The sequence below is a fragment of the Sinohyriopsis cumingii genome, chromosome 16, assembly GCF_028554795.1.
Source record: "Sinohyriopsis cumingii isolate HCF-2022 chromosome 16, ASM2855479v2, whole genome shotgun sequence".
Lineage (NCBI taxonomy): Eukaryota > Metazoa > Mollusca > Bivalvia > Unionida > Unionidae > Sinohyriopsis > Sinohyriopsis cumingii.
The window spans coordinates 13,357,247-13,371,251 of NC_142976.1; the positions used below are offsets into that span (position 1 = coordinate 13,357,247).

At 39.0% G+C, this 14,005-nt stretch overlaps 1 protein-coding gene across 1 annotated transcript in view; it reads right to left on the reverse strand.

Annotated features, from left to right (window-relative positions):
• The window catches only part of LOC149779964 (tyrosine aminotransferase-like), a 66,371-nt gene that overhangs the window by 47,710 nt on the left and 4,656 nt on the right, over nucleotides 1-14,005 (reverse strand). Inside the window, exon 2 of the mRNA XM_089936682.1 lies at nucleotides 4,759-4,952. Coding sequence (XP_089792808.1) covers nucleotides 4,759-4,906 — 148 coding nt within the window. The 5' untranslated portion in view covers nucleotides 4,907-4,952. The remainder of the gene's footprint in view (nucleotides 1-4,758; nucleotides 4,953-14,005) is intronic.

The window sequence follows — 14,005 nt, forward strand, 5'->3', positions numbered from 1 at the left end:
TCGACTAGTGATATATTTCATATATATTCCTAGTACAATGGAATCTGCATATTTATTTTGATTCTGGTCAAAAAGAGAGGGATCGTCCTGGGATTCACCAATGTCGCAAATTGTGATTTTATTTTCCTTATTGGCGACAAAATATACCATATGGCGATTTTTTGGGTGACATTCTTTTCCATTGTTTAATTTGATATTTTGAAGAAGGAGTGTGTCATCAAACATGAATCCAGGCGGGGTAAGTAATATATGTTAATTTTGCTCATTGATCTTTTATTTTTCTTGTCATTCCCGTGTTACGATTGTAGAGACTTAAACTTCGCAGTAAAAAATCGCAAAACAAACAAGTTTTGCATAATTGAAAATAATTTATTTCTCAAAATACAGGAGTGAAAGAATTAAATTAACTTACAGCATGGTGAATGAACTCCTATTTTCTAAAAGTCCTATCCATTCTAATAGTTCCAAGAAATACAAAAAACGTTCCAATAAAAAATGCCCCTTCTGTGCTGAAGTTTCAAATGTACAAAAATAATTAATTTCCAAAAGAATTCAAATAGTCATTCAATAAATTCAGTTAATGCCGTACTATTATTCCATCATGTCATGCAAAAAATAAATCTTTTCAAAAGCCAAGTCGGGAGATTGAATCCAAAAACATGCAGATTGGGACCTACCATCGGGAAGTTTTTGTGGCATATTTAAGCATCATTTTCACTAAATATTCTCTGATTCTTTGGGTCCAATACACCTGAAATTCTAAAAAAAGGACATGCCATTTCTCCCTGTGGAGTGTGTTATTTGCCCCCCCCCCCCCAATCCAATGTGCCCCATTCATATTCTATACAATAGCTGAAGGTTAGACTTAAGCCTCTTCGACACACTTTAAAGAAACCGCCTGTTCTAAAGTGAGTGAAAGCACTTGCAATAGATTGACAAATAAACCATGCCCTTTAGGGGCCCTGAGTGGCCGAGTGGTCTAAAGCGCTCTCCGTTACGAATCACTGCCATTTCACCTTTGTCTGCGTGTATTCGAGTCTCATGGGTATGTGAGAAAGCTTGCCAGTAGCATCTCGAGGGTCAGTGGTTCTTTCCGGGGATTTCTTTGTGGCTTACTACAATCCCGACTGATCATCATGTGACATTCTATAACATTTTAATTGTGCAAAGTCATGTAAAGATTTATTTTGTAATATAATAGCTGTATTGCTTGCTGTCAATAAAGTAATAACTATCCCATCTTTTCAATTTTCATTGCCTATTACATTAATAGACTTGGAAAAATACTTGTTATGGTGACATTTTTTGAAAATTGGTGACAAAATATTCAGGATGGCTATTTTTTGTGGTGACAACATTTTAAAAGCCAGGACCATCCCTGAAAAGGAAATTCATAGTTAATTAAACTGTGATAAATCAGTTAAAACATCATTTCTAATATTAGTGATACAGAACAAGTTACTATAACGTAGCTGAATTTGCAAGTTTGGTGGGAGACTGATGATCCCAGCACTGGCCTATAGAACAGAAGGCATCCATATGGGTCACTGTTAGAACTGTGACAATCAGACCCAAGGAAAATATACTTTCACTTTGGTGAGCAAATGAGTATAAGCAAAAAAAGCGGATAAAATAATGAGATGACCAAAATGCAGCTATCATCACATCCTCCTGACACTAACAAGCTAGACTGGCCCATGAGGCAGCAATGACTCGAATCTTATAAGCTAAATTTCATGAATGAAAGATTTCTCTCTCACAAAGGGACTGATAAACACTACTAATAGGAAATTCAATCCACCTCAAATAGTGAAAGTTAACAGAAATATTTGAACCTTAAGGGGCAGGAAAAGATGCTTCTCACCCTTTCTCTCCCTTTAAAAGCTTAATGCACTAACTGACAAAAAAATCGGACTGTCACAGATCAGAATCAGAAGTGGAACAACACGATGAAAGCTTGTGTTTGCTAAAAATCTGGCTGGCAAAGAGGAGAAGTTGCCTCATAGTTCCACTGACAAGGCGTGGACAAGGATAACATATCAAGATGCCCTTGCTGCTACTTCCAACAAATTATGAAGGCAATGGGCAACAGATTCCACCCTCAACAGGTTGAATGATGCTGCCAAAAAATGGTCAGTATGCGAGGCTAACTGACCTAACCCTTGGTCCTAAAGATTCAAGTGTTTCAAATGGAAGGCAGGCACAAGTCCCGATATCCAAATTTGAGATTTAATTGGCCATGAACTGGTATGAAATATATAGGTTGATGCAGAGACTAAGGATACCAATATGGGGGTGGGGGAAGAAGACATTCCCTTATGTTGTCAATCACAGTCCTGGTCCTTACTACATCTTTAGGAGGTGCAAGAAGAGATCTGGTTGAGTTTGAGCCCCAGAAATTTCCCAAGATAGACAGAATTAGTGTCCCCAGAGTTTTAAGGCTTTGGACACAGATCACTGATTAAAGATGGTAAACCTCATTTACTACTTTTCAAAGACCAGATCTACATGAATCTAATGGACTGTACCTTTAGAAGACTCATCAGGAGAGCAACTCTCTACCCTCCTGGAATGTTTGGGGGAAGAAAACCTATCCCCCTCCCTCTGTTTTGACTCAAGGTCATAACAGGAAGATGTAGGTTCACAGCCTGCAACCTCTTTACCATGTGGCCAAATGGCAGCATGAAGGGAAGGGAACAATTGCTTCCCTGCGGTGGAAGTCCTCGCATCCCATAGGCATCCACCATGTGGCCAAGTGGCAGCATGAAGGGAAGGGAACAACTGCTTCCCTGCGGTGGAAGTCCTCGCATCCCATAGGCATCTACCATGTGGCCAAGTGGCAGCATGAAGGGAAGGGAACAACTGCTTCCCTGCGGTGGCAGTCCTCGTATCCCATAGGCATTTAGACAGATTATATGAAAAACAGGAGGATGCCTTCATCAAAACCCCCTCCCTAGTCTGGTATGATCATTCCAATCCCTATTCCCCCAATGGGATGAAACTGCAGTCTGGAGAGAAGTAGATCTTGACTCAATCCTTATCCCAGTACTGAAGGGCTACAATTATATGGTGGCAGCAAGAACTCACCTTTTCTAGGTGCTGTCTCAGGGAATTCAAACAATTACTGCTGTTTTAATTCAGAAAGGAAGCAATGCTAAGATGAGAATGAATTGGTCATTGATAACTAAACTAACAACATAATGGGAAAATTTGCTGTGTGACCAGTGCCTTTCTGACATAAAGGTATCACAAGTCACATTAAAAGAAAATGTCAAATATGACGATTCATTATTGGAATGTTTGGGGGAAGAAACCCAGCAGTGTCAAGAATTGGTGATGACTATATTGCTAACAGAAATGATAACAAAAAGGAATACTATCCAATACTAAGTATGAGAATGAACTGGTCTATGAAAGCTAAACATGAAACATAGAGGGAAAAAATCTTGTGTGACCTGCATTTCCAAGATAAAAATAGCACACGTCACATTAAATTAAAAGTTAAATATGAAGATTCTTTACTGTAATAAAACAATAAACAGAATCCATAAGAGTCCATAGACCAAACTTGGTAAGGATAGGGGTATATACTATATACATACCCAAGCTAGACCTAAATGCATGGTCATATCATAACGTAACCAGAATGAAAGCTGAGAGAGAGAGAGACAGAGAGAGAGAGAGAGATTTGAACATAAATTATTTTTGATCAGGAGAAATTCCAAACAATATAAATGGTGCACATGAAGAGAAAACTAAAAAGTCATGATGTAAAACAAGTTCTGTATGACACTGCATTCAAGCAGCCAGTAATCGCTGCAACCAGAAAAAGAATGAAGGACAGTCAACATGGGCAAGGTATCTGTGGGTTGGACAAGAGGCAATCTCAGGTTCTATAATCTTCTTGTTCACTCTAATGGGAGAATGACTTCTTATCATATGGTCGGGGTATTTTCTGCCCAGAAATATGTCAGATATGCAATAGCAACTGGTTTTTTCTTACATGTAATTTAAAAAGCAAGGTTTCCAAGATGGCTGCCATGGCATACGACATGTCTTGGATGTATCACAACCGTAACTGACTGATAGAAATTCTAACACAAATTGTTAACACTGCTGACACCACAGCCCCTAGCATGGATGATTAAAACCTTTGCCTCACCATGTTGTTCTTGTTGTTATAGGGTTTAATGGTTTAACGCCATTTTCAACACAATACATACATAGCAGCCAGGATAAATGGTGGAAGAAGAACCCAGGAAAACCCTGAAAAGAGCCACCGACCCATGAGAGGCTCCTGGCAAGCTTTCTCACGTACCCACAGTAGCCAAGCCTGAGACTCGAACCCACATTGATAGAGTTGAGATGGCAGTGATCTGTAACAGTGAGCACTTTAGACCACTTGGCCACTCAGAGGTCCCGCTTCACCATGTTAACATAGGTGACACAATTAGATGCAATGGAAAAAATCAGTCATGACAATATCTCTGTAATAGTGGAAATCTCATATATTGTTCTCAACATGCATGTTAACTTGGCAATTTGTTCTCTGAATAATTTTGCTTGAAATCTTATTGATTTGTCAATTAATTCTATTCATATCAGTGTAGTCAATTACATGCTTATATTTATATGCAAAACTGGGTAGAATGAAATTAATATCACATAATTTGACATCAGAACCATTATAGGTCAATGTCAATGGTCAGCATAGTCTGAGTACCCTCTGTATAATGCTACAGGATCTACAAAATATACCTATTGACAAAGCAATCATGTCCTTTGCTGGATTTGGTGTCAATTTCATTCCATCAACAATGCTACGGATAGGATTAAAGGTGTTCTTGGCAAATTGTGATGAAGGTACATTCCAGGTACGGCAAACTTTCTTGGTGACAGGTTCCATTCTGTGAAACTTTTTTATGAAGTTAAAAGTATGCTCTCTTTTTTATCTGAAAGGAAAAAGTTTACAAATAATTGATTTACTAAATGCACAATTGGGATAACTTCTGCATTTATGTGTTTTAAAGTGATTCGATCATTTGATGGAAACTAATAACCATTGCAACCAAAATTAGTATCTAACTGTACTGATTAAAGTGTCTTATATACAGACATAAGGCTCAAAAGCATTTTGAAAAATACTTTCCTTTGCAAAAGAATCTGAACATGAAAGGACAGAACTATGCGATAAATATACTTCTCTCCTTGAAGACTGTTACATATATAATAGAAATGATAAAGTTTATAATCCAACTAATCAAATATACTGGACAGAAAAAAGGAAACAACCAGTATCACTGTAAGACACAAAATATATCCAAAATATAATTTTGTTTGCATTTCCATAAAGCCTAATTGATTTGCTGTAATTCTTATCAAAACTGTTATGCAAATTAAAAGGTATTACACTCGTTTTCAACGAAAGGACGATATCTACCATTTGTTATTGAAAGGCATAACATGTTTTTGCTGCCCCAAGATATACAATTATATTTTATTGGGTCCCAACAAACAAAAACAAATTAGATTTTTCTTTGTAAAACACAGATGTTCCCACTATTCAAAGAGTCCTAAAATTGTAGACAAAACTTTAAAACATTGCAAAAAATGAGATGAGAATCAAACCAAGTCATCTACATGGGAATCAAGTTTTCTACCTGTAGTGACTTTTGCTTAATTGTACTAACAAAGTTTTCAATTTTAAAAATTCCCCAAAAGTATTAAATAATTAAAAGATTGAAAAAGATGCTGTCATGGCATTGAAATCTAATCAAGTCATCTGCTTATGAATACAAATATGTGTACCAAATTTGATTTGTCTATATAGACATATGGACAGATGGGCAAAGGAACATACTGACTGGACCAAAGCAAGAGATAAGCAGTGTTATATCTTGCCTCCCACTAATTGGTATGTGTGTGTGATTTAGATTTTTAACATTGACTTAACAATTTTCATCATATCGTAAAGATGTCTGCAGTGGGGCAGTTTATAGTGATGTCTAGCATCAGGGAATCATGCTGCAGACATGTAGCATCATGTCCGACCCAGTCACATTATCCTGCCACCATACTTTTCAGTCCTAACACTGATCTGCTAATGCTTAGCACCAATTAGGGCAGCTGCTAATACCATTTTTAAAAGTCTTTCATATGACTCGGCTGGGGTTGAAACCTAGGACCTCCCTCATCAGATGCAGACACACTAAATGCTTAGGCCACAGAAGCAATTCCCACTAACTGGATCAAATTAAGACATAATCAGTTCTATATCAAGACATAAGCATTTATATATCAAGACAAAGGTAGTGCCCCAAATAGCCGAGTGGTCTAAACTGCTCACCATTATAGATCACTGTCATCTTATCTTTGTCTGTGTGAGTTCAGGCCGAAGGCATAGCCAAAGTGGGTACATGAAAAAGCTTGCCAGTAGCTTCCCTTGGGTCAGTGGTTCTTTCCGGGGTTTTCCCAGGTTCTTCCTCCACCAGTTATATTAGCCACCATGTATAGTCTATATTGTGCTTAAAAATGACATTAAACCCTATAACAACAAAACATAAAACAACAAAATGATGATATAGCAACATCTGTACAAGACAATGTGGAAATGTTCAACAATTTCTTCATAAGTATCTCCAGTAACAGTATTCAGAACCAGACTAACACCCCAATTGAACTTGATGCTCTTCTATTATTTATAAGAGCTAAAATTCCTGATGATAATTATTTTTCAATAGCTAATGTTAGTGAAGCTGATGTTTTTGATATGCTAATTAAGGTTAACATTATTCCTCTGGATTGGATGGTATTGGTCCATGAATTCTTAAAATTGCTGCACCAGAAATAACAAAGTCACTAACGCATATCATAAATTTAAGTATAATGAGTGCTAATTTTCCAGAAACACTGAAATGTGCAAAGGTTACACCTATCTTTAAGAAAGGAGAAAAGGAGGATCCAGGAAATTACAGACCAATATCAATTCTACCTGTATTGTCAAAACTATTTGAAAAGCATGTAGCCATTCAGGTCTATAAATTTTTCGAAACATACTCTCTATTTCATAAAGCGCAATCAGGATTTAGAAAGTATCACTCGTGCCAAACAGAACTTACCAAATTAATTGATCTTTGGCTGAAGGAAATGGAAAATGGACATATGACTGGGATTGTTTTCCTTGACTTCAAGAAAGCCTTTGATCTTGTTGATCATGAAATTCTGCTGCTAAAGTTGAACTGTTACAGGTTTGACAATCCTTCTTTAAACTGGTTTAGATCATACCTAAACCAAAGGTCTCAGCAAGTAAGCATTGGCAATATTAGCTCTCAAACTTGCACAGTTCATTCAGGGGTCCGTCAAGGCTCAGTTTTGGGCCCTCTCCTCTTCCTTATCTATATCAATGATCTACCATTAAATAATGAATCCACAAACAGATTTGTTTGCAGATGATGCAACCTTGTATACATCTAGTTCTCATATTGAAGTTATCCAAATGAGATTAAATTCGGACCTTATTAGAGTCCAAAACTGGGCACAACAAAACAGGATGGTAATTAATGAAGGCAAAACAAAATGTATGATTTTGGGGACATCACAAAAGCTACACAAGTCAGGGAACCCAAAACTATCTCTTGCAATAAATAATCATCCATTAGAAAATGTCAAACATGAAAGGCTTGTAGGTGTGTCTGTAGATAATAATTTATTATGGAATGACCATATTGATAAGTTTTGTAAAACACTGTCATCCGAAATTGCCCTTCTCAGCAGAATCAAGAAATATTTACCTATGGAAACTCGCAATCTATACTACAAGTCATATATTCTTCCAACAATGGATCATTGTTCTAATGTATGGGGAAACTGTGCTAAATCTGAGCTTGACAGGACTTATAAACTTCAGAAACGAGCAGCACGTGTAATTTTAGATGCATCTGTTGATCATCCCTCAAAAGCATTATTTACAGAACTCAAATGGTGCACAATATATGTCAAGATAGATTTTCACAAGGCAGTTCTTTTATATAAATGTCTACAATGAACTGCACAAGAGTATCTTCAGGACTTATTCAGGTCTTTTTCAACACAATACCAGTTGAGATCAATATCACATGGAAACCTTCTAATACCAAAATCAAGAACAGAGCAATTTAAAAAGAGTTTTCAATACTCTGGTACAGTTCTGTGGAATAAGCTTCCACTACATGTAAAATCTGCTGAAAATATTAGAGTATTTAAGAAAAGATATCATGAGCATGTATGTGTTTCTAATAGATAATGGAATTTAGTATTTTAATATTAAACATGTTAAAATAAACACTAATTATTGCTATCTCATATAATGTGCATTGTTATACTCTCCTTAAGAGGGCCTCAAGGGAGAATAGTCCTTGACTAATGAGTCACCCTCTATAAATAAAGCATTATTATTATTATTATTATTATTATTATAAGGAGTCTTATAACAAGACATGTGCAGTGCTGCATCTCATTTTCCACAAACTGGACCAAATCAAGAAATATGCAGTACTCCATCTTGCTTCCCAACAACTGGACCAAATTAAGACATGAGCAGTGCTATATTAAACAAAAGCAGTTGAACAAAAACAGTACTGTATCAAACAAAAGCAGTACTATATCAAGCAAAAGCTGTGCTATATCTCACTTTCACTAAAGTGGACCTGTCACATATCTGAGTTCAAGTAACATATACTGCACCTACAAAATTGGACGAGCCAAACAGCAAATTAATCATGCCTTAGACAAGTGGCCTACTCCTCCAGAAATGCCCCATATAGCTTGCGTCTCTGATCACCTCTGTCAACTAAAATCCAGCTCCTGGCCTTCATGTGTGGCTTAGCTTCTAAGTCCAGCAGATCATCTTTCCACTAACAGGAGAAGGGTGAAGGTGGGCCACTAGTAACTTAAAACCAGTCACTTCGGGTAGAGGGGACTTGTAAACCTTGTATGGCAGCTAATCAAGAAGAAAGAAAACTCTGATACCAAACCTCTTCTGCCTTGCAGCTATACCCACTCACGGTAAAGGCTAAGGGAGTAAACCCCAACAGAAAATCCAGAGACGGAGTCCCTAAGGTGGTCTGACATTGACTTCAACATCATTCCAGCAACTCCTGCGATGCAGTTGGTGCCAAGCTCTATTGGCATTCGTCATTCACTTGGGTCCACCAGTTGCATGGAGAGGGGGGATCTGCTGCATGAGCAACAGCTGATTCTCCATACCACCCTGCCTAGGCTTCATAGATCCACTACAGAGGATACTCCAGTGTCATCGTAAGGCATTGGCACAACATGGGAAGCAGCAGTTTACTGGTTCTAAGTCAAAGCTTGATTGGAATAGAGCTTGGTGCCAGGGATTGCTTCCAACAGTGGAAGAGATCACCATGTCTCACTGGACAGCTACCTCCCGCCTCAAGCTGGGTGGCCTCCAGTCAGTAAAGTGCTGCCCTGCCATGGCCTGCCTGCTTCACTGGGTATGTGGAGCTTAGAGAACCATCTTCAAAAGTGGGTCACAAACTCAAAACCAGACAAGACTCAAAGAAGAAATAAGAATACTCCAGCTCTTTGTTTCCCAAGATGGAACATCAGGACCATGTGTCCTTGATTCACCACTGACCTGCAGCACAAACACGAAGCACAAAAGACTGCCGTCATTAAGAGAACTCTCCCGACCAAACGCTGACACTCTGCCTTCAGGAAACCCAACTGGCCAACAGTGCCACCATCAGAGAAGCCAACAAAACCTTCTTTTGGTAAGGGAAGCCCTCAGATGAATCTAGCTAGCAAGGTGTTGGCTTCACTGTAAAGAACACACTATGTGTCTTCATTGAGCCTCAGTCATCAGGCACTAAGAAGATCCTTGCCCTCCGACTGTCACCATCCTCAGGCCCAGCCAATATCTTCAGTGTGTATGCCCCAACCCTCTGCTCCACCCACGAGGAGAAAGACAAGTTCTTTGAGGCTCTGGATCAAGCAATATCCAGTATCCCCAACAATGAAGGCTTCTACTTACTAGGAGACTTCAATACTAGAGTAGGAGCTGACCATGAGGCCTGGTCCACCTGTCTCAGCTCTCACGGAATGGGCAAGATCAACTGCAAGGGCAGCGACTGCTGGAGGTGTGCTGCTCCCATAGCCTATGTTTGACCAACACCTTCTTCAAATGCAAGGAGATCACCAGGTGTCATGGAGACACCCACGTTCAGCCACTGGCACTAGCTAGACTTCGTCATCACCAGGCATGCAGAACTGGCCAGTGTCCTCCTCACCCATAGCTACGACAGTGCCGACTGCAACATGGACCACTCCCTCATGGCCAGCAAGGTGTGATTAATACCCAAGAAGCTGCACCATGGCAAGAAGAAGGGTCGCCCACACATCAACACCTGCTGTGCAAGCAACCCAGAGAAGACACAACAGTTCATCAGCAAACTGCAGGAGGCTCTTACCAAAGAGACACCTGATGACACCATTGACTCCAAGTGGTCCCACCACCGTGACATTGTGTACAGTTCGGCCATCACTGCCTATGGGAAGAAGGATTGCAAAAATGCTGACTGGATGAGGCCAACTGGGAGGAGATGGAGCCTGTGACTGAGGCGAAGAGGAATGCCCTCCTGGCATACAAGGCTGCACCTAGCCCTAGTACACTACAAGCCCTCAGGACTGCCAGGAATAATGCTCAGCAAACTAATCGCTGCTGCCCCAACACCTACTGGCTGAACCTTTGCACCAGTATAGACAGCTGCCAACACCAAGACAGGGATGCAAGAGGCATGTATGAGGGTATCAAGAAGGCGACAGGCCCCCCACCTCCAAGACTGCCCCCTCAAGTCCAAGACGGGTGAAGTCATCACAGACCAGAGGAAACAGCTACAGTGATGGGTTGAGCACTATCTCAAGCTGCATGCAACCCAAAATGTCATCACCAACACCACCCTGAACACCATCCCTGACCTGCCAGTCATGGAGTAACTAGACACACCACCCACCCTGGAAGCGCTTGGAAAAGCCATCGCTTGCCTCACTTGTGGGAAGGCTAATGGGAACGATGGTATCCCACCTGAAGTCCTCAAGAGTGGGAAATCAGCACTGCTCCAGCCCATGCACACACATACTCCTCTGCTTCTGCTGGAAACAAGGACACATCCCACAGGACATGTGGGATGCCAACATCGTCACTTTGTACAAGAACAAAGGAGACCATAGCGACTGCAACAACTACAGGAGCATCTCACTCCTCAGCAATCATCGGAAGGCTTTTGCAAGATCGCCCTGGCATACCCTAGACTCTGCATCTACCAGTGTGGCTTCCGAGCTGCCCGGTCAACTGCAGACATAATCTTCTCACTACACTAGCTGCAGAAGTGTTGTGAGCAGCAGATGTCCCTCTACATCGCCTTCATAGACATGACATAGATATTTGACCTGGTCAGTCGGAGCAGACTCTTCAGGCTCCTGCAGAAGAGCGACTGCCCCCCACGACTGCCCGCTGTCGTCATATGGTTCCACGAAAACATGCACAGCACAATGGACTTCAATGGTGCAACATCAGAGGCCTTTCCAGTCAGCAGCAGAGTGAAGCAAGGCTGCATCTTTGCACCGACGGTCTTTGCCATCTTCTCCATGCTCCTCCAGTATGCCTTCAAGGACTGCAGCGAGGGAGTGTACATCCATACCAGGGCTGATGGAAACCTGTTCAGCATCACCCTTCTCTGTGCTAAGACTAAAGTCATAGAAGTTCTCATCCATGAATTGCTCTTTGCTGATGATGCAGCCTTGACATCACACACGGAAGATGGACTGCAGCAGCTGGTATGCCACCTCCTCCACCCTGTAAGGAGTTTGGACTGACCATCAGTGTGAAGAAAACAAACGTCATGGCGCAGGATGCAGACTCCCCTCCCACCATAGCCATCGATGGGTACGTGGAGAACTTCACATACCTTGCGTCCACCATCTCCAGCTTGCTCTCCATTGATGCTAGTCCAACATCAAATTATCACTGTACATATGACATCTCACTAATCAACATCAAATTAATAATGTACCTGTGAAGTCTCACTAATCAACATCAAATTAATAATGTACCTATGATGTCTCACTAATCAACATCAAATTAATAATGTACCTGTGATGTCTCACTAATCAACATCAAATTAATAATGTACCTGTGATGTCTCACTAGTCAGCATCAAATTAATAATGTACCTATGATGTCTCACTAATCAACATCAAATTAATAATGTACCTGTGATGTCTCACTAATCAACATCAAATTAATAATGTACCTATAATGTCTCACTAGTCAAACACGAAATCAATCATGCTGTAGATACATGAAAATGAATTAAATGAGACACTTCCTGTCTATTTTGATCTTACTTTAATCTTTATATATGTTTTATTCCTTGATTAACCTTCCATTAAAATCTGCCAAAAATATGATTATGATTGCTCTCATGTCTGTAATTAAAAAACATGACCCCACCTTTGCCACTTCAAACCATAATGTTATATTCCAAAAAATTACAAATTGATGAAACGAAAAAAAATTTAATAATAAGGATGAAAATTTATTAACGTCTATACATGTATATGTACATACATTTACATAATGGGCCTGAAATTGAAGCCAGAAAGAAAGAACTTTGATGGGTAAAATTCTAGGAATGTTTAGTATTTAAAATAGAAATATGTTTGTGGACACTGAAAATAGCCTTCTTTGGCAAGTTGAAAATATTACATATCAAAATGCTCCTAGGATTGAAAAATGTGAAACCCTGAATGTGTACCAGATTACATTTTTCTACCCAAAGTGATTTTTGTTTGCTGAACAAGCTAACAATGAAAAACAAAATTTGATGAACTATACTGTATGTCTTTCTGAAGCATAGAAGTATATGTTTTACCCCTGAGGAAATATAACTAAAAGTAGACTTTGCCCAAATAAAAAAGCAGACTTTGTTCCAAGTCCTGGATGAACATTAATACATCTTTTGGCAAAGAACCTTCAAGAGAACTTATCCCATCTGAACCCTACTTTTTTGTTATGCAGTAAAATACCAGATCAAGTCGGTTTTTTACTGGTATGTACGCATGGTAGTACTATAATGTACTGACCCTTTTCCTCCATTTCAAATATCAGGGTCAATATTTTACATTGAAGGATTAGTAAGCATACATAATTAATATAATAAAATAAATGTCTGACAGGGGATTTTATAGATATAAGATTTTGTAACTAAACAACTATGCAAGTAGGATAAATAAAGCATACAGAACAGTATTTTCTACTTCTTGCATTTTTAGCAGAACAAACTCTGGTTGTAGTCAAATATAACATTGTAACTGTTAAAATCACAGACACTTATTTCTATAAGCAAAGAAAGAAAACAATGGACAACATTCACCCCTCTTCTACTAATTATTGGTTGAAAGGGAGTGGGTGTTGGTAACAATTTTCTGTTTTACTGTCAGAAACTAGTGCCTGTTTTATGATCTCTCACCTGGTCTAACTAAACATAGCAACCCTAGCACCCCCACCCTCATAACTTTACTTTTCTTCCCAAAACTCCCCAAATTGATCTTTGCATCTAATTGATCCAGTTTACTTGAAGTGCTTAGTATATATATATATATATATATATATATATATATATATATATATATATATATATATATATATATATATATACACACACACACATACATACTGTACCTACCTATCCTAATTTTACAACCAGTGCAATAGGAAACATACATTTTTGGGGAGTAACTGAGATGAAATACAGAAGTGTAAAAGAAATCAAATGGAGCAAATAAATAAATAAAAACATCTGCTTGTACAGTTTGCTGTTGCTAATCCATTAACATTAATATGAAAATTGATATCTCTGGTATAAATCAATGAAACTCCAATCGAATATAAAGTAAAGTATACCATAATATACCAACTTTAAAAATAATGTTTACCAGTAGTCAT